Below are 26,133 nucleotides of genomic sequence, written 5' to 3'. Positions count from 1 at the left end.
CCCCCAGAGATGTTATTATGTGCATGAAGGATTTTCTTGTGAAAGAGGACATCATGCGTGCTTCCAGAAATACCCCTAACATCTCCTTTGAGGGGAAACGCATACAAATCTACCCTGACATCTCCCCAGCTACATTAGACAGAAGACGCAGGATGAAAGAGGTCACCTCAGTCCTGCAATCTGCCAGGATAAAATATCGCTGGGGATTCCTCTTCAAACTGACTATCCCCCACAACGGATCCACATACACAGTTTATAATGTGATAGAGGGAAAAGAACTCCTGATCAAGTTGGGTCTTCTGCCTACTGAACCTCACCCTCGGCTCCCTGCTACCCCAAGGCCCTCACCTATCTGGTCTACCCCTTCCAACAGGCGCAGCCAGAGAGACCAAAGAAGATTATTCAACCCCCTCCAGAACCAGCCCATGTGAATTCTTAATGGACACTTCAAGTTATTGCACTATCTGCACTGAATGACTTTGTATTCCAGTCGTTTACTCCTTCAATTTAATCTTGCCCTACACTCTGTGATTCAAGGTGATCTGATGTAATAGCTCCATGCAGCTTTTACAAGAGAGAGAGAGACCTCCTGGACTTCCTAATATCAGTCCCCTGTAACTATGTTGGACTGCCACATACTTAATTTGAGTCTCCCCACCTCTGCTGGAATGACTCTGATACAGCTCATTGAATCACACTACCAGCCCATGTGAATTCTTAATTGACACTTCAAGTTGCTGTACTATTTGCACTGAATGACTTTACATACCAGATGTCTACTCCTTCAATTTAATCTTGCCCTGTGCTCTGTGGCTCAGGGTGATCTGATGTTATTGCTCTATGCAGCATTTGCAGGAGAGAAATAGACTTCCTGGACTTCCTAATACCAGTCCCCTGTTACTATTTTGGACTGCTACACACTTCATATGAGTCTCTCCCCCCCTGCTGGAATGTCTCTGATACAGCCCACTGAATCACACCCCTCCTTTGCTCTCACCCAAACAATATAATAATACAGTCAATTTTGCAGGCCCTGTTCTCTAACTTTAGAGTGTTATATGTTGCTGCACTGCAGTTTTAAGTTGCCATGCACTAATATGCTGATTCTTTTCAGTTCAACCTGTCTTCTCTGACCGGGTGCGTCCGCCGCTGCTGGATTGACCCCACTCCTGCCTCGGTCCTCGTCTAGATCACCACCCGTGATGGTCTGGCTAGGCCTGACGCGGGAAAAAGACTACTTTTTTTTGTCCTTCATGTTTTTTTTCTCTTTTATTTTTTTCTCATTAATATTGTTTACAACCAGGTTAGACGGGTTTCCACCTGTCCTAAGATTCCTGGATAACACCAAGCGTGTTATCTCCTATGGTTCTCTATTTAAAAAGTTAAATATGTTTCTAACAAGCATAGAGTATAAGTATTCTTGTTCCTCTTCACTTATAGGTATACGCAACCAACATGTTTTATATATTTGTGCTTTTTACAAACTAGTATGTGTAGCAGATGTACTGACTCCATGCAGACATGTCTCATGTTCACTATGTCTCCTACATAGTAGCGGTAAGATGGGCTCGGATGGAGCCTACATGATTCAGTTTGAAATACCTCTATCTCGTCAGCTTTTGAGTTTATTCGTTGTTCTGCTGATAGACTGCTATAACTCTAGTCATGGGTCTTAGGATTTTATCACACAATACAAACGGGTTTAATTCCCCCAACAAATGTAAAAAGGCTTTTCAAAAATACAAAAAACTAGGAGCTGACATTATTCTTCTCCAGGAGACCCACTTCGCATCCTCTAATCACCCCAAATATTTCCATAAATCTTACAATCAAGCATACTTTACCACATATGATAACAAAACAAAGGGTGTCGCCATTTTTATACGTAACTCAATTATCTTTGATGTTCATCATGTATTCAGAGATCCTGAAAGCAGATTTATCATTCTCAAGGGAATCATTAACAATAGGGAAATAACCATAGCATCTGTCTATGCCCCAAATGATACCCACACTTCCTTTTTTCTCAAATTCTTTGAGACACTGGATAGATACCACTCACCCCACATATTGATTGGCGGGGACTTTAACCTAGCCGCCCACCCAGTCCTTGATAGAAGTATTGTATCTCCCCATACTAAATCATTTTCTAAGACTATAAACCGTCTGATTAATAAAACACAACTACTTGACACCTGGAGAGCTCACAACACAGGTATCAAAGCCTATACTCACTACTCACACCCACATGACTGTTACGCCAGGCTTGACTATGTGTTTTCTACTCCTATTCTCCTAGCCAATTCTACTCAGGCTCAGATTCACCCCTGCCCATGGTCGGACCACAATATCTGCACTTTCACTACCTCATATATTGGCCTAGCCCCCTCTCCACATAACTGGCGCCTTAATCACTCCCTGCTAACAAACCCCACCTGCAAATCTACTATCTCCACACATATAGAAAACTATTTCACAGACAACATAAATGAAGAAACCCTGCCTACCTCGATATGGGTCGCTCACAAAGCAGTCCTGAGGGGCCATATCATCAGCTTAGCAGCATCCAAAAATAAAGAAAGACAGGCAGACATTAAACGCCTTACCAATGAACTCCACCATCTGTACATCAAACTACACCACGCAGTTGATCCTATCATCACCCAACAAATACAAGACAAACACAAGTCCCTAGATCTACTCCTTTCCGCCAACGTTGAAAAGTCTCTTAGATTCTCCAAAGCTAAGTACATGCTTCACTGTAACTCCCACTCAGCGATGTTTGCAAGAAAACTCAAACAAGACTGTAACCCCACTCATACATACAAACTTAGAAATAGTAGTGGTAACTTAGTCTCCCACCCACAGAAAGTAATGGAAATATTCACCTCCTTCTATCAGGATCTTATGTCAGATCCCAACACTCCCCCAGGTATAGCCACTAAATCCTGGCTCGATAGCCTTAACCTCTCTTCCCTGGATCAGGAGCGATTGGACTCTCTTAACTCCCCGTGTACAGTAGATGAAATTACACATATCATCAAATCACTCAAATCCTCCACAGCGCCTGGTCCTGACGGTTACACTTCCTTATATTATAAGAAATATGCCCCCCTTCTTGCCCCTCATTTAAAAAACCACACTCTGGAAGGTGATTCCTTCCCAAGGGAGATGCTATTAGCTAATCTTTCCCTTATCCCCAAACCCAACAAAGACCATTCACTCCCCCAAAATTTCCGCCCCATTTCGGTCCTGAATAATGATCTCGAGATCTTTGGCAGGATCCTAGCAGATAGGCTTGCCAGAGTAATTTCTCTATTAGTGCACATTGACCAATCAGATTTTATACCCAATAGACAGATCACAGATAACATCAGGCTTGTTACCAACATTATCCAGGATGCTAACCTCCATTCACGCCAAACCTGTCTTCTCAGCCTTGATATCCACAAGGCGTTCGACAGTGTCAGCTGGTCATATTTAAATTATTTACTACCCAGATTTGGAATCTCTGGGGCATTTATGCAGGGGTTTAATGCTCTTTATAGCTCCCCACAGACACGCATCCGCTTACCTGGTATCAACTCTGACTTCTTCCCCTTAGGTAGAGGTACCAGACAGGGCTGCCCTTTATCCCCACTTCTCTTCGCTTTAGCCATGGAACCTCTTGCCCAGGCTATTAGAGCCAACCCAGACATAAAGGGTTACACCAAGGACCATCAGGAATACAAGGTTAGTCTATTTGCTGATGATGCACTGATATATATCACAAATCCCCATACCTCCTTACCTGTGCTTCTTAAAGAACTAGAGCTCTTCCATATAGTCTCTGGGCTCAAAATTAATCTGAGCAAATGCTCCGCATTACCTATCAACATTCCCCCAGACGCGCTCGGTCTCCTTCAGACCAATTTCCCTTTCACATGGATTTCATCCTCAATTAAATATCTAGGTGTCAATGTCACCCCACTCCATAACGGTTTATTCAAGGCTAACTACACCCCCTTGTTCGCACGCATTACCTCTCTCCTGAATACTTGGTCCACCTATCATATTTCATTTTTGGGCAGAGTTTGTGCAATTAAGATGAATATTCTCCCCAAACTATTATACTATTTTCGAACCATACCAATCAATGTCCCTAAATCTAAACTTGAGGCATTACAAAGGCTCATCAACAAATTCATATGGGCTGACAAGAGACCGAGGTATAGTTACGCTTTGCAATATAGAACCCAGCCCAAGGGCAGTTTGGGTCTCCCCAACCAATGAAATATTTCTTGGCCGCGCGTCTCTCACAGATATCCCAATGGTTCTCCCCAAATAAAAATATCCCTTGGATGAGCTTTGAGACCTCATCTATACAACCATTGCACTTACAGGGGATACTTTGGTCCAAATATATCCTTTACCGAGACCTCATCAAACGCAATATTATAGTGGCTCATGCGTTCAAACTCTGGCAAAACTCTAGAGACATCTTTTCACTAGCATCAGATATCTCCCCACTCACATCATTTTTAGGTGACCCTAGACTACCTCTTGCATACAAAGACAGACACTCGTTTTCCACCTGGATTGATCAGGGGCTAACCTCACTAGGTTCACTGCAATCCAGATGGAACTTTAGATCTTTTGAATCCCTCCAAAAAGATTTTAACTTCCCCTCCTCAGAGTTTGAAAGATTTCAGTTGATCAAGTCTTTTTTTCAAACACACTTCTCACTCTCCACAAACACTAATATCACAATATTCGAGAGAATATGCAAATCCACATCCAGAGACAAAGGCATGATCTCTAGACTTTAAAATTACCTCAATGATTTCTCTGCCCCAGAAAAAACACAACCCATGCTACACTGGGAATCAGATTTAAATATTGACCTCCCTCCGGATACATGGCACTCTATGACTGAAAACCTCCGTAAGAGCAACAAAGCGGTATCTTTTAGAGAAACTCCAACAAAACTATTTACAAGGTGGTACTTCACCCCATCCAAAATCCATACCTTCTACCCATCAGCCTCCCCTGATTGCTTTAGGGGCTGCCGGATAGAGGGTACTCTACTCCACATTTTTTGGAGTTGCCCACGTCTATCACAGATCTGGCTGGAAGTAGCTCGTAGACTCGAAGACTCTTCCAAACACAAGATCTCCCTCACCCCACAAATTTGCCTTCTATATGGTAATGTTCCAGGTATCCCACTCCCATGCTCTAGACTCCTTCATTCACTCTGCAGCTCGGTACAGTGGATGATAGCATTTAACTGGAGATCTAAAGAAATAATATGGTCACAAGTACTTGATAGAATGAAGCTACTGAAGCTTTCGGAGAGAATATATCACATAATTAATGACAGCCTTCACATCTTTGAAGCCAAATGGTCGTACTGGTAGTTTACTGATAGATGCTTCTGACGTTTTTATGCACTTCAAATTGTTGAGATGTGCTGCCATGGTCATTCTTTGTTTACTCAGGGATCAATCATTGTAAGATTGCTTACATGTCACTTTACCATTTGTATACCTCTGAAAAGATTCTATGCTTTTTACCTATGCTTGTATTCCAATTTATACTATTTAATAAAACTTTTGTAAACAAAAAAAGAAGATAGTGAATTGCTTAACATAAAGTCCTCCTTTGAAGAAAGGCTTAAGGGAGCAAGTCATTCAATTCTGATTTTCACAGATCGCAGGAATTTGTACCTCCAAACAGCCGAGCGTTTGAAACCCTGTCAGGCCAGATGTGCCTTGTTCATTTCCGATGTTTGTTTCACATAACCTATAGAACAGGTTCAAAGAATAGTAAACCCCACTCTTTGTCACGTATGTTCCCAGGAGAAAGGGATGGATTGTTTCTCTATGAGCAAAAAGTTTTTGTGCCCTTAAGCTTGCATCATGTAATCTTGAATCTGTGCCATGGTCAGCCTTTAGGCATTTTGAACAACGCAAGACCTTGGAATTGCCCATTCCTAGAAAGCATTGGGAAATGATTAACATGGACTATTTCATTTAACACCCACCATCTGAAAACTTCATGACCATTTTCATGACCATTTTGATAATTGTCAGGTTATCCAAGATGGTGCACTTTGTATCTGCAATACATACTGCACAGGTATTTATTGAGGAAATAGAGCGACTGCATGGGGTTCCTTGGAGCATAATTGCTGGTTGAGGAGTTCAGTTTACATCCAAATTCTAGAAAGAACTATGCAAGTCACTTAAGCTAGAGACCTGGTTATCATCTGCATATCAAACTCAAGTGAACAGTCAGACAGAATGTACAAACCAGACCCCAGAGCAATACCTTTGGTGCATCTCTTCTTTCATGCAAGAAAACTGAGCTTCCCTATTTCCTCTAGCAGATTGCGCTTACAATGACTCTGTTCATTTGACCAAAAGTCAAAAAAAAAATTGCGAATTGTGTATTTAACCCGTCCTTTTTACTTGACATAATCTCTGAGATTGACCTCGACCTCAAACCAGGGGACAGGGCTTGGCTATCAACCACCAAACTGAAACTGGCTTGCCCCTCCAAGAAACTGGGTCCCGAGAACACTGGTCTATTTGCTGTAAAAAAAAAAAATACACGTTCAAATTAGTATAAATTATACAATACATCCACTGCAATGACACAGTGATAAATGTGCTAACCTAAAGCACAGTCCACTTCAGCAAAAAATGTGAAGATATACAGAATCTTGTTGCCAAAAATCCTTCTTCGCCCACAAACTATATCCGCTTACCATAATGTTAGACCTTCAAAAATTGAAGCGTTTTGAAGCGCTTAGAGGTAAACTCCGCTCAATGGTCACCCAGTCACCCCACCGGAAAACAGCCAACTCTTTATTTCTCTGTCTCCAGAACTGTGCTAATTCACTGCTCCATGTGTGGAATGATCCAATGCCCAGTCATATCCTCAAACAAGCCCCAAAATAACACACAAGAAAGAGGATCCTTAGTGCATTGTCACCAAAGAAACTGATATTTATTAAAATAAATATGCACTCACAAAAGGAAGATATTACAATCGCTTATAACAATCCGGCATGCCACCTGTCCCAATGTGCATGCGTGAAGACATCAGTGCCAAAACCCTGCCCCTTATGTGTTTCATAGACTTCCACAGGGGAAATAAGCATGCTGGATTGTTATATGCAATTGTAATATCTTCCCTTAAAAGTACATTTTTTTTTTCATAAATAGCAGTTTGGTGATAATGCACTATGCATTCTCGCTTTTTTGGGGCTTGTTTTGAGGATATGATCACACATTGGATTGTTCAAAACTTGCAGCAGTTAAACTATTAACCTACTGGAGACAGATGAATAAAGAGTGGGCTGTTTTTGCAGTGGTGTGAGTGGGTGACCATTGGACTGAGTTTACCTCTAAGCACTGTGGATTATCATTCATTTGTGAGGGTCTAACCTTTCCGGTAAGTAGATAAGGTTTATGTGGGTGAAGGAGCATGGGGACTATAAGGATTGCTGGCTCTTGGAATCCACGCATCACAAGATTCTATATATCTTTACATTTGTTGCTGAAGTGGACTTTGAGTTGGCACATTTATCACTGTGTTGTAAATTGGATGTATTGTTTAATTTATGCTCATTTGAATTTATGCATTTATTTAAAGGGATAGAGCACTCATACACGTATATAACTAACTATTTGATGTCACCTACCCTGGCATTTGGGGAATGCAGCATCTCTGATCTTTGGTACAATTTTACAATTGTAGAATATTTTCTACACTGAGCACAAAAGTGTTACTTTTTATATATACACAATAGATCCTTTTCCTGGGTCCTCCAGCACCAACCATAATTGATGATGGAGAGGAGTATGAAATTGGGGCAATTGGGGATTGTAGGAGTAGGAGAGGCCTCATTCAATATTTAATTAGGTGAAAAGGTTAGGAACCAGTAGAAGCTCATGGGAACCAGAAAACAAAATTTACTCCCCAAAACTTGTGAAAACTTTTTTCAAACTCACCCAGAGACGATGTCCCAGATAGGCAGCTGGAATCTGCCCACTAAGGGGGGAGGGGGCAATGTAAGTTAAACTGGATTCCCAGGATCATAAAACTAGTGCAGACTTAAGCTTGTGCATGTGCGCATTGCCCCGCTCATACTTTTAGGCAAAATGGCAACACCATATGTATTGTAATGGTTCAGTGAGTACACACGTACATGTAGCAATTGGCATGCACACTTGGTGCCCAGTGGCCTATTTAAACTGATGTGTAACTGGGAGAAGTTGCTGAATAGCCTTCAACTTGTTCCTGTGTGTCCTGAGACCTAAACATTTGCATATAGTACCTAAAGGACGCACGCGTTTTCTGGGAGGATCAATTAATATTTTCAGCTATTGTAAAAAATTAACTTGGCCTGAAAAAGAAAGCAATGCAGGCACTGAATATAAGGACTAGTAGGAAGCAATACATAACATTTTTGTTCTTGGGATATATTTTAAGAAAATCAGATTCTAGGATACAAATCACCAAAATAATATACTGTATATGCACCCTTCTGTGTAAGAAACTCCCCAATTACCATTAAAAACAGTAATTCCTATAAACATGCTTTTCATGTAATTTTCTTTTATCCCTATTATTTTGCTAGAGATGCTCACCTTTTAATTTAATTTGTGCAATGTAGATTCTTTATAAAAGTAAAAAAAAAGGAAAAATTATTTTATGAAAAGCATGTACTTACTGTCATGGTTTTGCAGCCCTTTACAACACCTGAACAGCAAGTGATTTTTTTGCTGTTCTGCACTGTTGCCTAGGTTCACACTGCTGCGAATTCAAAATCGCGGTAAAATGCGCGATTTTACCGCGATTTCGCGGCTGCGATTTTTCCGCGATTTCGGCAGCAATTTAATGTAAATCGCGGCCCGAAATCGCACAAAGTAGTACAGGAACTACTTTTTGAAATCGCAGATGCGGCGTCGCACTGATTAGGACAGTGCCATTGCCGACAATTGCCGCCGATTTGAGATGCGATTTGACATGTCAAATCGCATCTCAAATCGTTCCAAATCGTACCCAGTGTGAACCAGGGCGTTAACATGCAATGTTAGCATTACAGTTCATTGGTGTAAGAACTTTTTTCATTTTGCTTCCTGTAGTTACAGAGTTGTGAAATTTCCAACCGTCTTCGTTTGATATGTATGTTTATACTATAGGAAATGTGATAACATTTCTTTAACCTATTGTTAACCCAAGTCAAGTAGTGACAGAAATGGCTTTTTAAATAATGTCATCTCCAACAGGATATTCACTGTTGCAAAGAAATGCAATAAAGATGAACAAAGCAAAGCAAGCATTTTTGGCAATGCATCAAAATTGTGCATGTGCAAAATGATGAATTTTGAAATAATCAGACTGACAGTGACAGCCTTTCAGAACAATAATATGTGCAGGAGAGACAGACTTTACGGATTGCACCAGGACTGATTTATTGAAGACTGTTGACTTACAAACGTGAATGATTATTTTGCAAAATGAATGTTAATAAGTTGAAGTTATGCTTACTAACATATGAACGAGTATTCAAAATGAGTTCAGCTTTGATGTGTTTACTAACATTCATTTTACAAAGAGAATTTTATTTTCCCTAAGAGAACAGCTTCTGTTTTTAATCAATCAATCTCATTGTGTAGGAACTAATGGTGCAGCTCACAGGCATAAAGAGATTGGTGGCCTATTACCTCCACTACATGAACATTGTGCAGTATACAGAACATCTGCTACTACTCTCTACACTGCAAAAGTTAACTTGAACTTTATTTAACGCTTTCACATTTCACGAATTCTAGACAGAAATACTTAAACTCAAAACAGTTATTTTTCACAAGAATTTTATTCATAGGAATTGGCTTTATACAACATAAACATTGTTTTCAACAATAATTAAATACATATAAATATTGTAACAATACAGCATACAATTTCAGTCACTGGAAATGCAAGAGTTCCATTATAATGACACAACAAAAGTTTAGGGGGGGTTAGGAGAACAAAATTCCAGTATTGAGAGGAGTATAATGTCATCTGCCTCCAAATCACTGACCCTCCAGTTTTTATTACTTTTTCCTAACTTCCTAGATTCATTGGTCTTGTTTTCTGGATGATATTTATTTTGTGGCAATTACTGTACATTTGTGGATTGAAACAGCCTGGGCTTCCTGGGTGTCAGATTGTTCTTTAAAACAATTGTAGATGGAGGCATGGGACATTTGCTCAGATCCTAGCAGCTTTATGAAACAGGCTGTCAGTTTAATGTGCACATTACCTCGCCATAATTATTGGGCCCCATATAAAGGACTAGCAATAAACTGGATTAGATTTCTATAGGATTGATTCTCTCTCTCTCTCTCTCTCTCTCTCTCTCTCTCTCTCTCTCTCTCTCTCTCTCTCTCTCTCTCTCTCTCTCTCTCTCTCTCTCTCTCTCTCTCTCTCTCTCTCTCTCTCTCTCTCTCTCTCTCTCTCTCTCTCTCTCTCTCTCTCTCTCTCTCTCTCTCTCTCTCTCTCTCTCTCTCTCTCTATATATATATATATATATATATACACGCACAATATACACACATACATATACAATGTTCAATTTCTCTCATGATATTCCATAATATATGAGTTAAATTTATTTCTATACCAAAGTTAGTGTGCTACTGTTACATGTATGTAAGTGTTTCTGACTTTTTTTTTTATTAAATATATATCTAAAGTACATTTTAAGTTCACTTTTTTACCTGAAAAAAATATTTTTGATCTTTATATATATATATAAATATAAATATGTATAAATATGTATAAACCCTATCCTTTTAAATACTACTTCTTTGTTATGCTGGCATCTGATATCTGATTTCTCGCTAGACTTCCTGATCTGCATAGCTGTTACAGGTTGGTCACTCAGAAAGTCCTGAATCTAGCAGATCAGTACAACAGCCATATAAACATCATTTTCAAAAGCAGATGTACACAACATTTCTTCACTCAAGTTCAATAAATAAATTATACACGGTATCACAACATAAATTCATATTATCCCACAGGGATGGCACAACTTTCTTTACTGTTATAAACAGGTACACTTGTGTCATGCTTTTGAGCATTTCTTCACTATTACGGTACTTCATCTAAAATGAAATATTTATAAATATTTTTATTAAATTGCTGTATGTAAAAAAATACTGCTCACATTCCTTCAAATGACATAGCTTAGTCTGAAGGAAAAAAATGTAAAATGCTTAAAGCAGAACCGTCATGGAGATGAGGAAAGGATGAGGAAAGGAGTAGAGAATTCCCATTTGTAAAGTGAAAGTTTGCTTAAGGCAGTGATTACGCTCACTTATTTCAATCATACCAAAATTTGCAAGCATTTTTGCAAGCAAAATTTTTTTTTTTAAAGAGGTCTTAGCATCAGATTTTTTTAAGATACATAATGGTTTTGATTTTCTAAAGGCAAATATGGTCATAATGCGCACAGAGAAGTTGTGAAAAGGATGGCGCCGAGTCGGAGGTGCAAGGGCCAGCTGACCTGGGTGGAATGGAGCTGGTAAGTGCTAGAGGGAAGGATCAAAGCCGGATACCAAGCGGGAGCTTAGTGAGGAGCAACTGCTCACATGCCGATGCAGGTCACATCCCCACTAAAGCTGTACACTCTGCAAGTGCAGTTGCACTTATTTTCCTTAGTAAATGTAATGTGGTAAAGTTCCACTTTGTAAATCATACCCAGTCAAGAGCAAGGGAAAAAAAAAAGTTTGCCTACACATGATTAGATGATGGAAATCATCAGAGCTTTACCACATTTACTAAGCTCTTGGGAAAAATATATGCAACTGTGCTTGCAAAGTGCACAGCCAATTTGCCTTTAGTAAATCAACCACAATGCGTAAGAATGAAATGTATAGGTATTTATTACATGTCACCAGTGGCAGCTGGAGTTTTTTTGGGGGGGCAAACAGCCCCCCCGGGCCACCAGTGGAGCGGAATTAGCCCCCCCACAGCACTAACACACACCACCACCCACTGTCCTTACCTTGGATGCGGGCGGTGAGAAGGTGGCGGGCTCAGGGAAAGCTGTTCCGGTGTCCTCCTTTGGAGCAGCTTCCACGGTGTCTCCTCTCTCCTCTTCCCAGCGCTAGGTGTCCAATAGGATCACCAGACGTTTTGGCCAATCGGGAAACAGGTTTCATATCTGCTTCCCGATTAGCCGGGAGGAGGATCGGTGTTGCAAGTCCATCCTATTTTGAAGCCTATTAGAGTCTATGGCTCTATTCAGTGCTTCAAAAAAAAAACCTGGCTGCTGTAATTCATATGCCCGGTGACCCAAAAGGGGCCAGACACATAAATAGGGGGTGGCCACGGCGGCAGTGGATACATTTTTGCTATGCAAGAATCTATCCATTATGCATATAAGTAGTGGCGAGGATAGGGGGGGTAGTGCCCAGGCGCCCATAGTGGATGGGCCGTCCCTGCCTTTCACTGGGAAAATAGTTCACAGCCTTGAGAATTTTCCTGCCTGATTTTCTCATCAGAGGGATGGTGTCATCTTTATCTAGGCACTATCAAAGGTCAGTATTTACTTTTCAGAGATAACACAATCCTATAAATCCTGGTGCCTGTGCAGTTATTCGCTGTGATCACAAATTGCAAACACATATAAGCCCCCTGCTGCAGCCTTTAACATTCTGACTTGCTACAAAGTTACCATGTTGCAGTCTGATCAGTGAGGGAGAGGAGACTATGTAAATGATTCCTCCTGCCTGCAGCTTACTGATGGCATCATCAAAGTAACTTGTCTGAAGCTCCATACTAAGTGAACAATCACTGTATAAACTAAATGTTCACTATGCAAAATAAGCATGCTCTACTTTGTAACTCATCCCATTGCATATTCAAGTGCAAAACAACTCTGTTTTAAAAACATTGCAATAGTAACATTGTTACATTGTGTGGGAAAATGTATATGTCTCTGATCAGAATTCTACATGTGAACAATTGCGGTATGTGGATGACAGCAGACTTGTAAAATCTAGTAGTACCATTTATCTGTATTTTCATCATCATTAATTTATTGGGTCTGCAAACAATTCTGTAAAAAAATAAATAAAAAAAAATTAAATAATACACTATTGCATTTTATTATTATTATTATTATTATTATTATTATTAATAATATTATTTACAATATATCATTTCCGAAAACCCGAAAAAAAGGTTGGTATTATTGCATAAAGCAAATGAGCAAAGCTCAAACTTTCCATGATCAACTTTCCCCCAGGCCCCCAGGCCCCCTAAATACCACCAATCTTAAATCAGTGCTGTGCCTGAGAGCAGCAGTACTGCTCTCTCTCTCTCCTCACAAGACCAAGTGAGAGCTGTGGGAGCCATTGGCTCCTGCTGCTGTCAATCAAATCCTGTGAGGAGGGGCAGGGCTGAGCCGTGCTATGTGTGTCAATAGACACACAGCTTGAGATTGAGACGGCACAGGTGCTCCAATAGTTATGGGTTTACTTGAAAAGGAGGAGGACCCAAAAGTACCACAGGGGAACCTCAGAAGAGAAGGTTTGGGGCTGCTCTGTGCAAAACCATTGCAAGAGCCATTAGGTATAACATTTATTAAAAAAAATCACTGCTCTGCTGTGCAATTGCTGCTCTGCAATGAAGGTTGCATCTGCTATAAGGTATTTTAATTCCTGATTCATTCACCAAAAAATGTATTCAGCTACAACACTTAAGCTCATTTTATTCTGGTTTGTTAGAATTCTCATGGTTATTTTTTAAAGGGGAATTTCGGAATTTAGTTTTCGACCACTAATAACAGGTACATTTCTATAAAACCTAGGTTTGATTACTGATAATTCCTATGAATGTGATATTTGTGCGCCATTTTTATACTTTTTAAAACTAGATTTATCACACCTGAAAAAACGACTACCCTAAAGTATACCTGTAGACTTATTTTTTTCCAAAAACCAGCCTGCTTTGTCATGAAGTCAACAATTAGGGCTCATCTAACCCCCCTAAACACAAAATCCCAGGTTAACCCTGATCTCAACCACGTCTATAATTGTAGGTAAGTCATAATTCTATCATCAAAACAGTGTGGCTACCCCCCCGCCCCCCTAAAAAATCTGTGCTATAAAATAACACCAAATATTGGTATCTAAAAACTTGTACATCTTTGCTAAATGCAACTGATGTGGAATTGTTTTTTTATCTGTTAAATTAATAATTGTATTAAATTCATAATATATCTATTTTAACTTGAATACATATGTAATTTGTTATTCTCCTTACCGTATTTTATACGATACCACTGCTGTCATTAGTATTTTGATAAACACCTGCTGCTTCCAAATGTTGATAACTACTGTAAAAAGATGAGTATGTAAGTTAGAAATCTTAATATTACATCAAGATACATTCAAACTAAATTCAGCATAAAAGATATTAACTTACTTTGAGGGGGTAAATTTCTTTGCTGCAGAGAAAAAGAAAACAAAATGTTACTCCTTCAAAATTAGAATAACTGCCTAAAACTTGCATACCCCTTTAAAGACATATTTAATGCATATTTAATTATGCATTGATATGGGTAATGATGCTTTACGAAGAACATTAATATCATTAAATCAAATTGAGTTTTTCTGAAATCAGACCAGTAAAATATAAGTGACTAGACTTTTTATTATTTTGTTCCTAGTAAATACAATGGGGCAGATCCACAAAAGCATTACGCCGGTGTAATTTTAAATTTCCTGCGTCGTATCTTTGTTTTGTATCCACAAAACAAGATACGACGGCATCTGGGATCGATCCGACAGGCGTACGTCTTAGTACGTCGTCGGATCTTAGATGCAATTTTTCGGCGGCCGCTAGGTGGCGTTTCCATCGAAATCCGTGTCGAGTATGCAAATTAGCTATTTACGGCGATCCACGAACAAACGTCCGGCCGGCGTATTTTTAAGTCGTTTTCGTTCGGGTTTTTTCCGGCGTATAGTTAAAGGTGCTATATGGTGGCGTACTCAATGATAAGTATGGCCGTCGTTCCCGTGTACAATTTTGAATTTTTTACGTCGTTTGCGTAAGTCGTTCGCAAATAGGAATTTGCGTAGAATTACGTCACCGTCGTAAGCATTGGCTTCTTCCAGTCAAATTTCGAGCATGCGCACTGGGATACCCCCAGGGACGGCGCATGCACAGTTAAAAAAACGTTGTTTATGTCGGGTCACAGCGTATTTACATAAAACACGCCCCCAATACATCCATTTGAATTCCGCGCCCTTACGCCGCCAGAGATACACTACGCCGCCGTAACTTACGGCGCAAATTCTTTGTGGATTCCAAATAAAATAAATAAGTAACGGCGGCGTAGTGTCTCTTAGATAAGCTGCGCCCGGCGTACAGATGCGCCGCTGTACGAGGATCTGCCCCAAAGATTTTACCATTTTATTTATTTTTGAGATACATATTTTTGTTTACAAAAAAAATATATTGTCTTACCTGTTTTACGGAAACGTTTTGCAAGCCATAAAAGAAGGCCAGCAACTGACATGAGAGAGGCGCTTGCTGAAACAGCTCCAACTGTGATGTATGTTGGGGAGATGATTGGTCTTTTTATTACTGCAATTTTAGAAAAAAATGTTTAAGATTTAAAATCTAGAAAGGAAGCAAATGATACTAAAAGAACAAATTGAGCAATATTTTTTTTCTTATTAATATATGTTACCTTCACATGTTGGTGGTTCTGTGGTCCATTGTCCACTACTGTCACATTCAATAGTGCTAGACCCATTTAGCGATAGATCATATCCACAGTCAAATGTGCACACAGATCCATACTCAAATTCTCCTGAGAGGTGAGTGCAATTAATTTTTCCCATTGATGGAGCCGTAAGAGCTTCACATTTTAAAGCTGTTAAAATAAACAGAAAGAACATCATTTATAAACAAAGTGTAGGGGCAAGTACAATTTAGGTGTTATGATTTTTTTAGGTTTGAATGATCTCTGACTCATTTCTAGCTAGTTCAGGAGATACTCAGCTATGCACTTATAAATGAGCAGTTTGCAAAATATATGTAGTAGAGTAGTATATAATGGTATTGTTTTTTTTTTCCTAAGCAAATGATTAATACTTCTGGAAATCTATGTACACTATGCTTAGTGAAAAAGTTAAAACTGTGTTCCGTTTATTAAACAAAACAGTTTAAAATCCAGTTTTTTTAATTACCTTGCACATAATTGGGTATTCAAGGTGAAACAAGGTTTACCTTATTTAACAACACTAAATCAATTAAGTGAACAGCCCTTTACTCATGTAGTAAAAAAGCCCCCCTGTCTATTTCGAGAAGATCCTTGTCATTATACTGCATATGGCGTTAGTATAAGTCAAATTAGGCCATACAATTACTTTGTATTGTGTTAAAAATCTTCTTACTTCCAGGTGCTAATATTAGTTTGTAAAATTAATTTGTCAATTTTGTGTTAAGTGTGGTAGAGCACAATCATTTGGATGGTTGTTGTTGCTAACTGGGCTGGTTTCTCTGTAAATCCCTATGAATCATGCACAAGGATACAACACTCAATCGCAATTACCTTCACATTTGGGAGCAGCTGATGTCCATTTTCCAGATGATAAACAACTGAGATCAGATGATCCAATTAATTTGAAACCTTGCTGGCAGGTAAAAAGGCACTGGGATTTGTAACTGGAACTTTCTTGGCATTTTATCTCTCCATTATCAGGAGCAACAAGAGGTGCACATTGCACAGCTGAAAAATAGAAATGCATAATTCAACCTCAAACATTTTAGCATCTCAATCCATTTGAATTAAAACATTGTGTTTCTACATACTTGGTAAATCCATAGAGTGATAAAAAAAATTAAAGGCACTAACACTATAAAAAAAAAACATGTTTACACTTCCCCTTCCACTCTAACATGTTAGTAAGGGGACACTGCAGTGGCACCCATCTTTATGGTTCAAAAGAGAAACTTAAACCTTTTCCTTAAATCTTCAATGCCCTTTACAGCTCTTTCTTGCCTATGCCGAATAGGAGACAATGTTAAAGAGGAGCGCCGGTTAAAAATAAATAAAAGCCAGCAGCTACAAATACTGTAGCTGCCAAGCTTTACAAAAAGACACTTAACAGCCCAGGGATCCAGCACTCTCCTCACCCGGGTCGGTTTCTCACCTGTCTTTAATACCCTGGTGTCATCATGTTGACTATGGAAAGTTGGCTGTGTGTCTTCCTGCTAACTCACATCTGGCTCTCCACTATGCATCTGTGAGACACTGCAGTTTATGAATAATCTTACAGCCTCCTGGGACATGTCACATGGGGGGGGGGGGGGGGGTTAACCTAGGCATAAATAGGCACTTTTTAGGTGCTATAATTTAATCAACCTGCTAGTCTTAATGGCATGCTATCTCCAAATGACTATATACTAATAATTGTATTGGATGCAACTATCAGTTAACAGATACAGTTATCATATTAGAACCCAAACCTAACTAAAACTTGTTATTAGTTTTGGAGACCATGGGGTATAAACATTCAAAAAAATGTATGGCTATATGCATTGCTGTTGGGGAAATGTACCCTCTCATTCTGTCCCAAAGACCACACAGAAAGTGGTGGCTATAAACCTACCGGGGACACATTCAATAATAAAAACCACGTTTCAACATTTCGCCACTCTATCCAAAACTAAAAAACAAGGTTTGAGCTGGACATGACTTTTAAACAAATACTCACAGACATTCTATACAATAGTATACATTATGTAATATTTGTTTTAATGTTACTATTTACAATTCTGTACTCATTTTACCTTGACATATAGGTACTGAAGATGTCCAATTTCCAGAAATCAGACATTGGAGATCTGGTGATCCAACCATCTGAAAGCCTTCTGCACAGGAAAATGTGCATTTGGAGTTATAGTTTGATCCATTTTGGCATTCTACCCGACCATGTGTAGGGGCCAGCAAAGAAGAACACTGTAAAACTAAATAATAAACATAATCAGAAAATATGTACTGTTTTCATATGATAAACATCACATTTAATTTTTTACGCTGATGTAATGTAGTGTAACAAAATGGTGTTTGCCTTCACATTTTTAGTTTTTCATACCCGAATGAGGAGAATTATCTTCATTGTATGTCCCATAGTCATAATAGAAAGTAAAAGTGAACCTCTCTAAAATAGGGGAAATACCTTTTTTGACAATTGTCACCAGGACAGTTTTTGATTATCTCCCCTTTATTCCTGTTCCATTTTAAACTAAGAATTTTTAATTTTCTCTAATTTTCTAAATGACAATGGCCATCAGAACAAATAAAGGCAGTGAGTTTTCTCATAGGAGACACAGAAAGCAATAAAAGTCTGACAAGGATTCTACCCTTACACCCTTCATCTAAAACTATAAAAACATTTAATCGTTTTACACTTAAACTTTAACTTCAGCTATGTTAAATCCCTTTTTATTGAAGCTGCAGCATGAAGGAAGCTTAGTTTCTTGACTTTTACATCCACATGGACCAATGAATTAACAAAACACAGTTATGTATTACATAACCTAGCTATATAGGATGGATATAAACATTTACAGCTATAAGGGACATTCCTACCTTCACATTTTGGAGATTCATTTGTCCAATGATCAGGAGCTATACACTTTGTTTTGAGAGATCCCACCAATGTATATCCTTCATTACAAGTGAAAATACATGAAGACTTATAATGTAGAATTTCTTCATTCCTGGAGCATTGCATTGTTCCATTCCTTGGTATTTCTGGATGATGGCACTGAATAGCTGAACAATGAAGAAATATACAAATAATTAAAGTGCATTCCTTGGCAAAAAAAACAAAAAATTATACTGAATATATGCAGTTTCTGCAATACATGAACATTTGCCCATGTTTTATAAATTTCCCCTGCAATCACATAAAAATACCTGTCGGTCTCCCAAAAATACACCCAGCTCTAATTTTTAGTTGTGGGCTGACATAAAGCAGGATTTTGTGAAGTTGCTTTTGCTAAACTATTGACTTCCTCCCCCTTTCCTCATCTCAACAACATAGAGAATTATTCACAAAATAATATGTTGGTAGTTACCCCAGCCTTTATATACTGGTTAATATCTGTCCTCCTACTGTATATAAGCCCAAAATTCACCATACATTACATTATTTTACATAAAGCCCTTTAAAGGCTCTTTGCCACACAGAACAATATCCTTGGATTCCAGCAATGTTACAGATAAAACATCACCATTTTAAAGTAATCAATAAAATCTGTGTTCATTGACTGAGCTCTGATATGTGGAATATTTACCTTCACATTTTGGAGGCTCTTCTGTCCATTGGTAAGGGGACATACATTTCGTTGATGGAGACCCAACCAAAGTAAACCCTTCCTTACATTTGAAATTACAGCTAGACTTATATGGTAGAATTTCTTTATTGTCTGAGCAATCCATTACTCCATTTTCTGGTTCCTCGGGACGTTTGCACTGAAAAGCTACAAAAGGAGAATAATTACTTAAGTGCATGCACTGGCCTTTTGTTTTCTACAATATAAATAACAATGTAAAAACGGAGACAAATTTGCTGTACTGTAGAAGTACTTCTTTGAAATCAATATAACCAATATTGATATAGTTTACAAATAACTTGTGATGTGTGAACATTTTTCTTTAATTTAATTCTTGAAATATATAATAACATGTTTATTTGTGTTAATGCATACATATGTAGACAAGAGAAATATTTATACTATATAAAATATTTATACTACAGTATATAAAAATGAAAAGGAAAGGTTTACTTTTATATATGAAATGCCTTATTTGCAATGTTTGGTGAATCTACCATATAGAACTTACGAACTAAAAGCTGAGATTGAAGCTTTCTACAATATATTTGAGAGGATATGGGTTTTATTTGGCCTCTGTTTGATAAAGTATTTTTTTTTAAACTTGTATGATTTCAATATTGTCCTGCTGATATATCCCACATGCAGCTCAAGTGCCCAAATATCCATAGGTATGTTCTACCTAGTTTTCTGTTGAATTATTTTGTTCTATTTTTTTTTTTTTTTAGAACATCACTATTAATAATAGTATGTATTTGAAAAACATTTGTAAAAAAAACAAGCATACATTGCAGTTTAGCCATTCTAGAGTTGGCATTATTGTTAAATTTAGGGGCTCAGACTATGAATTAAGCTAAAATCCATAAAACAATAGAAGAACTTACCGTTGCACTTTGGAGGTTCTTCTGTCCACTGACCAGGTGTCATACAAAGTACTGAAGTGGAACCAACCAGACTGAAACCATCATTGCAGCTAAAATTGCACATGGACTTATCTGTCAGAATTTCACTATCATTGGAACATCTGATCACCCCATTCAGTGGTTCCTCTGGACGTTTACACTGAATTTCTAAGCATTGAATAAAAAAGTTACAGTGTTAGAAAATGTGAAAGATTGATAGTTAATGCTTCTTACATTATATTTGCTGTTTTTAGTGATTCAATTATCCCATAAATGATGTTCATACCTTTACAATGTGGAATGGGAGCTCCCCAATCTCCATCTTTAGTACAACTCAAATTTTCTGAGCCAACCAACACATATCCATCAGAGCAATTAAAATGACAATTTGACAGATATGTAAAGTTTCCATTGACATGAGAGCAAGTCATTGATCCATGGTCTGTGCCATTTATTTCTGGACAAGTGACAACTGGAAACAAAGAAACAAATGTATAACATTCTGGTTTAAATACATATTCAAAAAGACAAAAATACATCAGCTTTACATTTTTAACATCGCTAAACCTATGAAAAATATAATTACCATGTTCGCATTCTTCTCCATAAAAGCCATCATAGCAGTTGCAAGTGTAGTTGTTAATATTTTCAACACATTCTCCATGGTTATTGCAAGAAGAGGAATGGCAAGAAGCTGAGCATAAGGAAAACAATGCATACTAGTTAGAAAAATGTAACATTTATTATAAATTGAAAAACTACATTCCTGGCATATTTGACATGTATTGTGTATATTCTAAAAACTCTGTGAATTGCAGGAAAGAGCCTGTGAGAAAAATGACTGAATTGAGTAGTATTTAATAAATGTAAATAAACAAATAAATATATATATATATATATATATATATATATATATATATATATATATATATACAGTACAGGCATACCCCACTTTTAAGTACACAATGGGACCAGAGCATGTATGTAAAACGAAAATGTACTTAAAGTGAAACAATACCTTTTTTAACTTCTAGGGTGTAGTGGGGGGTCAGGGACTGTAGTTAGGGTCTCAGGGGCTGTAGTGGGGGTGTCAGAAGCTGTAGTTGAGGTCCCAGGGGCTGTAGTGGGGGTGTCAGGGGCACCCCGGAACAGGGCGGGCCATGCTCTCGGAGCTTCAGCTCCTTCTACTGCGGCTGCAAAATGTCTGTACAGTACTTGTAAGGCACTTTACATACACTCACGGGTATGTCCTTACTCGCGAGTGTATGTAAAGTGAGTGTACTTAAAGCGGGGTATGCCTGTATATATATATATATATATATATATATATATATATATATATATATATATATATAAAACACATACAGTGCCTTGAAAAAGTATTCATGCCCCATACCATTTTGATTACCAATGGTATTTATACCTTTTTGTCAAGTTACAACCAAAAATGTAAATGTATTTTCTTGGAATTTTATGCATACCACACTTTTCACAGATTTATTTGAAAAAAATGTTGGAAACCATTTATCATTTTCCTTCCACTTCACAATTATGTGGCACTTTGTGTTTTTGGTTGTAACATGACCAAATGTGGAACATTTCAGGGTACTGTATATTATCTGTGTATATTTGCAAGTCTGGATATAAATAACAAATTAATACAAAAAAAGGCATTATTACACAGTATTCTGAATCCATTAGATGCAATAATACTTTTTATCACATTATTAAATATTACGTCATCATTATTTTTTATTTTGGATCTTTTACTTTTATTTTATATTTATTATTATATTACAATGTCTATAAAAGAAAATGTAATGTATAAGTAGTATACACACAATTTGCTAGTTTTTAATCTAAAAACACAATCTAGACACACGTTTTGTGATATCTATTGTAAAATGGAACTATAGTATGGTCTCATCTAATTAAAAACATTATGTTGTGCTTCTGGGAATATTTTTTTACCTGTGTAGCATAAAGCAACTTTTTTCTTACTGCAAGGTTCATCATTCCATTGTCCTGTATCATTAGCCCGCTTAACATACATCTCAACACAGTCTTCATCTTTTTTATCACTCAGGTTGTTAGGTTCCATTTTGGCCCAGTTTTCAGCTTCTTTTGTGAGTACCTTGTTAGTACCAACCCAGGTCCAATTGCCAGTGCTTTTATTTTTCCTTATACCAATCCAGTAATATGCTTGATTATATGGCAGTATGTTGTTGAGGTGCTCATTTTCAATTCGGTTTTGAATTGCCACCATAGAAGTGTATTTTTCTGTACAATATTTATAAGCATCATCATATTTCATATTGTATGGTGAATAGTGGTAGGTCCAGCCTTGTACACAGGATATCAATGCCAAGCCTGCAATGAATAACAATTTATGTGATAATCAATAAGGTTTTCCTGTTCCCTTTGCCCTACATTTTTTATACAGTAAAATTATGCTATACTGTGAGACGTTAACTGTATCACCCTTAAATAAATATATTTTCTATTTTTAATTTACGCTAGAAAAATAGAAAGAAAAAAGATAGATAAAAAGATAAAAATGAAAGATAAAGAAAGATAGTATTTTACTATTTTTATAAATGCCCCATGATATGTGTCCACTTACCATAAACAGTAAGGAAAAGAAGAAATAAATATGCCATCTTCCAAAATCAGTAATAAAATTGAAAATTTTCTGGAAAAAAAAGAAAAAAAAAGCATTATGTATGGTATCAAGGTATCAGCTCTGTTTTATTGACCGATGTTCATTGTAAATACTTTGAGCTAAATCAGTTAGTTTGACAGAATGCATCAAAAGAAATATTAGGCGTTTCATGACCACAGGTCAATGACTTGTACTTGAACTTGGCAATGACTAATTTGCCTTCCTAAATAATTTTTACTTTGCTTTTTAAAGACATGGGATGATTTTATTTTGTACATTGTTTTAATAAACACCCTGCTCATGTTTTTTAATTTATAGGCAGACAAAAGGATACATGTAAAAAAAGTTACTGTATTTTTAAATACTGTAATAGATTTACTTTATACAGAAAGTACACAGAAAAATAGATACATTGATAGCTAGACTATCTAGAGTTTTGTTTACCAACAAACCTCATGTGATCACTGTGCCATGGCTGTCATAGTGATAACACTCTCTAGTACCATAATTACTGGTTCTCAATTGTTTGAGCCTGAGGCCCCGTACACACGACCGAGTTTCTCGGCAGAATTCAGCCAGAAACTCGGTCGGAGCTGAATTCTGCCGAGAAACCCGGCCGTGTGTACACTTTCGGCCGAGGAAGCCGACGAGGACCTCGGCGAGGAAATAGAGAACATGTTCTCTATTTCCTCGTTGTTCAATGGGAAATTTCGGCTCGCCGAGATCCTCTGCGGCTTCACAAGGAACTCGACGGGGAAAACGATGTGTTTTGCCCGTCGAGTTCCTCGGACGTGTGTACAGGGCCTGAGAGTAGTGCCATGGCAGGGTTATATCTAATCATCTGCCCAGTTTTAGATCAATCTGATCTTGGATAGGCTTTGTATCCAAAGTATACAAATATGATGCATTCTTCCCACATTTCCTTTTTTAACCCGTTTTATTGTCCAACTTCCTGTTAACCCTCTGCCTTCCCCATGATCACCTTCTATTGTTACTTAGAAAGATAATGATAATAACAGTTATGAAGTGAATAGCAGCACTGGCCAAAATAATCTAATACAGGTATGATAAACCAGTATGGTTTAATTTGCCCCCAACTCCCACTGGAGGTCTTTTAAAAAATGATGCATTTATCCCACATAGGGTCTCATGTGTAAATCATCTGACTATAGGAAAAAGATTATTAGGTATGACACAGAAGCATTGCCTAAAACATTCACAGAATTCTCCTTTGCTGTAAGGAGACAATCACATTATAAGATACAGGATAATTTAATGTGCATCAGTAACTTTTGTTACCAGTGTATCTAACAGCAAAATACATAAAGAAGAAAGCAGCTATTCCTATGAATATTCAGTTTTTTTTACACAAAAATGTGCCATATTTATCAACACAGGCAAACAAATAACAAATACAATAGTAATAATCCTCAAAAAGCCAATAAAAAAAATATTTATATACTTCAACTATAATAAGGAAAGATGATCTTTCACTAGTTGCTCTTGGTTAGTGTCATCTATGTCAATTTTCAAAATATCAAGCCCATTTTGTCAATACAAACATAACTAATATGAACCTAATAAAAGTTGATACATGCTATCCTATTCAGGTACAATAGCTGTAATATGACCACAAACTCAGTTTATAAGAATATCTATTTTCCTGAAGCAGCACATTTGCTATACCTTTTTTTAGACATTCTTAGAATAAAAAAAATGTATCCTGATTCCTGAATATGAAGCAAAAAAATTAAGGTATAATGCTTTTAAAATGATATACTTACTATTTTGTAAGTATAAACCTCTGAATGTGCAGCGAATACTTCAGAGTCAGGGGCCTTTCTCTTCTCTCCTGTAAGGGTTTCCTGTTAGAGTAACTTTCAGTGCTGAGCCACGCGTCTTTTATACACGCTGCAGACTAGGAATGACCAAATGACATGCTCCTTTCATTTACATACAATACAAGGATATTTCCCTGACCAGCAAGAAATTCCCAGCTGTTGAATTTCCCAGAAAAATTCCACACGATAAAGTAGGCTGTTAATGAGTCTGTTTCCTAAACTGCAGTTTGCAAATCGGAGGCATGCCAGTAAGTCAGTATATATAAACGTCTATATTTATACATTTCGGTTTAACCAAGGATATGAGGCCTCATTTGTATGCACCACCTCCCCATAATGTAGAAATTTTAAAGGGAAAGCAAAAGAAAATCAGATTTATAAATAAAATTATCTAATAAACATCATTAAAATGTATATTTTAAAACCAACATGAATAATTCATACAGTCATGGTACAAACGTTTTTCGACTCAGGCCTCGTACACACGACCGTTCTCCTCGACAGAATCCATCATGAAACTTGGTGGCAGAGCTTTTTTGCAGAGGAAAACAGTCATGTGTAAGTTTTTCGTTGAGAAAACTGTCGTGGATTTCGACGAGAAAAAAAGAGAACAAATTATTTTTCCTCGTCGGGAGTCTAAATTTCCTCGTCGTGTTTCTCGCCGTGCTGGTTAACGACGAGAAACACGTTCGTGTGTATGCTTAGAAACCCGCGCAATAAAGTATGAGACGGGAGCGCACCTTCGGTAAAAGTAGCGTTCGTAATGGAGATAGCACATTTGTTACGCTGTAACAGACTGAAAAGTGCCATTGGAATCGAACTTCCCCTTCATAGTGCCGTTGTACGCCACCGCGTTTGAGAACAACAAGATTTTGTCTTGACAGTGTGTACGCAAAGAAAGGAAAAAAGGAAATATTGTTGCGCAGACCCAACGTATGATGCAAATATATATTGTCAGCCGCGTCTTAAGTGTGCCATACAGCACAAACAAACATAGTAAAAAAGGGGAAGTCGCGCTAATTAAATTGATATAAATACAGTGAAACACCAGTGATTAATGAAAATAAACAATACGTGAAAATAAGCAATTCTATGTATGGTGATAAACACCCTCATTGGGGTAGGTGCATATTATGAATAGCTAATAAATGGCATAAGTGTCTTTTTAGTTGGTATGGGCAAATTGACAGTCAAGACAGGCCAAGCAGTTTATGAAGCAGTCCACAGGTGTAGTGATGAAAAGAAATCCTTAGGTAACAGTGACAACGACCACTCTGTGTTCAGAACAAACAGGAGACCTCCACCACAAATAGTACTGACTCTT

At 37.7% G+C, this 26,133-nt stretch overlaps 1 protein-coding gene across 1 annotated transcript; it reads right to left on the bottom strand.

Annotated features, from left to right (window-relative positions):
- Positions 1–10,715: 10,715 nt before the first annotated feature.
- SELE (selectin E) lies at positions 10,716–25,069 on the bottom strand. Its single transcript, XM_040359711.1, has 15 exons — positions 24,753–25,069; positions 22,930–22,998; positions 22,278–22,676; positions 20,893–21,000; positions 20,593–20,778; positions 20,289–20,474; positions 19,366–19,551; positions 18,656–18,841; positions 17,854–18,030; positions 16,613–16,789; positions 15,746–15,931; positions 15,520–15,639; positions 14,476–14,497; positions 14,314–14,386; positions 10,716–13,105 (listed from the first exon to the last, which is right to left on the bottom strand). Exons 2-14 carry the CDS (start codon positions 22,964–22,966, stop codon positions 14,320–14,322), a joined length of 2,037 nt encoding a protein of 678 aa, XP_040215645.1. The 5' UTR covers positions 22,967–22,998; positions 24,753–25,069; the 3' UTR covers positions 10,716–13,105; positions 14,314–14,319.
- Positions 25,070–26,133: the final 1,064 nt, after the last annotated feature.

This window comes from Rana temporaria, chromosome 7 (assembly GCF_905171775.1).
Source record: "Rana temporaria chromosome 7, aRanTem1.1, whole genome shotgun sequence".
NCBI classification, from domain to species: domain Eukaryota; kingdom Metazoa; phylum Chordata; class Amphibia; order Anura; family Ranidae; genus Rana; species Rana temporaria.
Note: the sequence above shows the minus strand (reverse complement) of the source record. Positions and strands in the feature narration are given on the sequence as shown.

Excerpts from the sequence above, each read along its gene's own strand:
- SELE (XM_040359711.1), bottom strand. The coding sequence starts at position 22,966 with ATGGCATATTTATTTCTTCTTTTCCTTACTGTTTATG. Across the intron at positions 18,031-18,655 it reads TGAATCTCCAAAATGTGAAG|TTTTACAGTGTTCTTCTTTG; the intron begins GTAGGAATGTCC and ends TTTATTATTTAG. Across the intron at positions 14,498-15,519 it reads AAAACGTTTCCGTAAAACAG|CAAAGAAATTTACCCCCTCA; the intron begins GTAAGACAATAT and ends TTTTCTCTGCAG.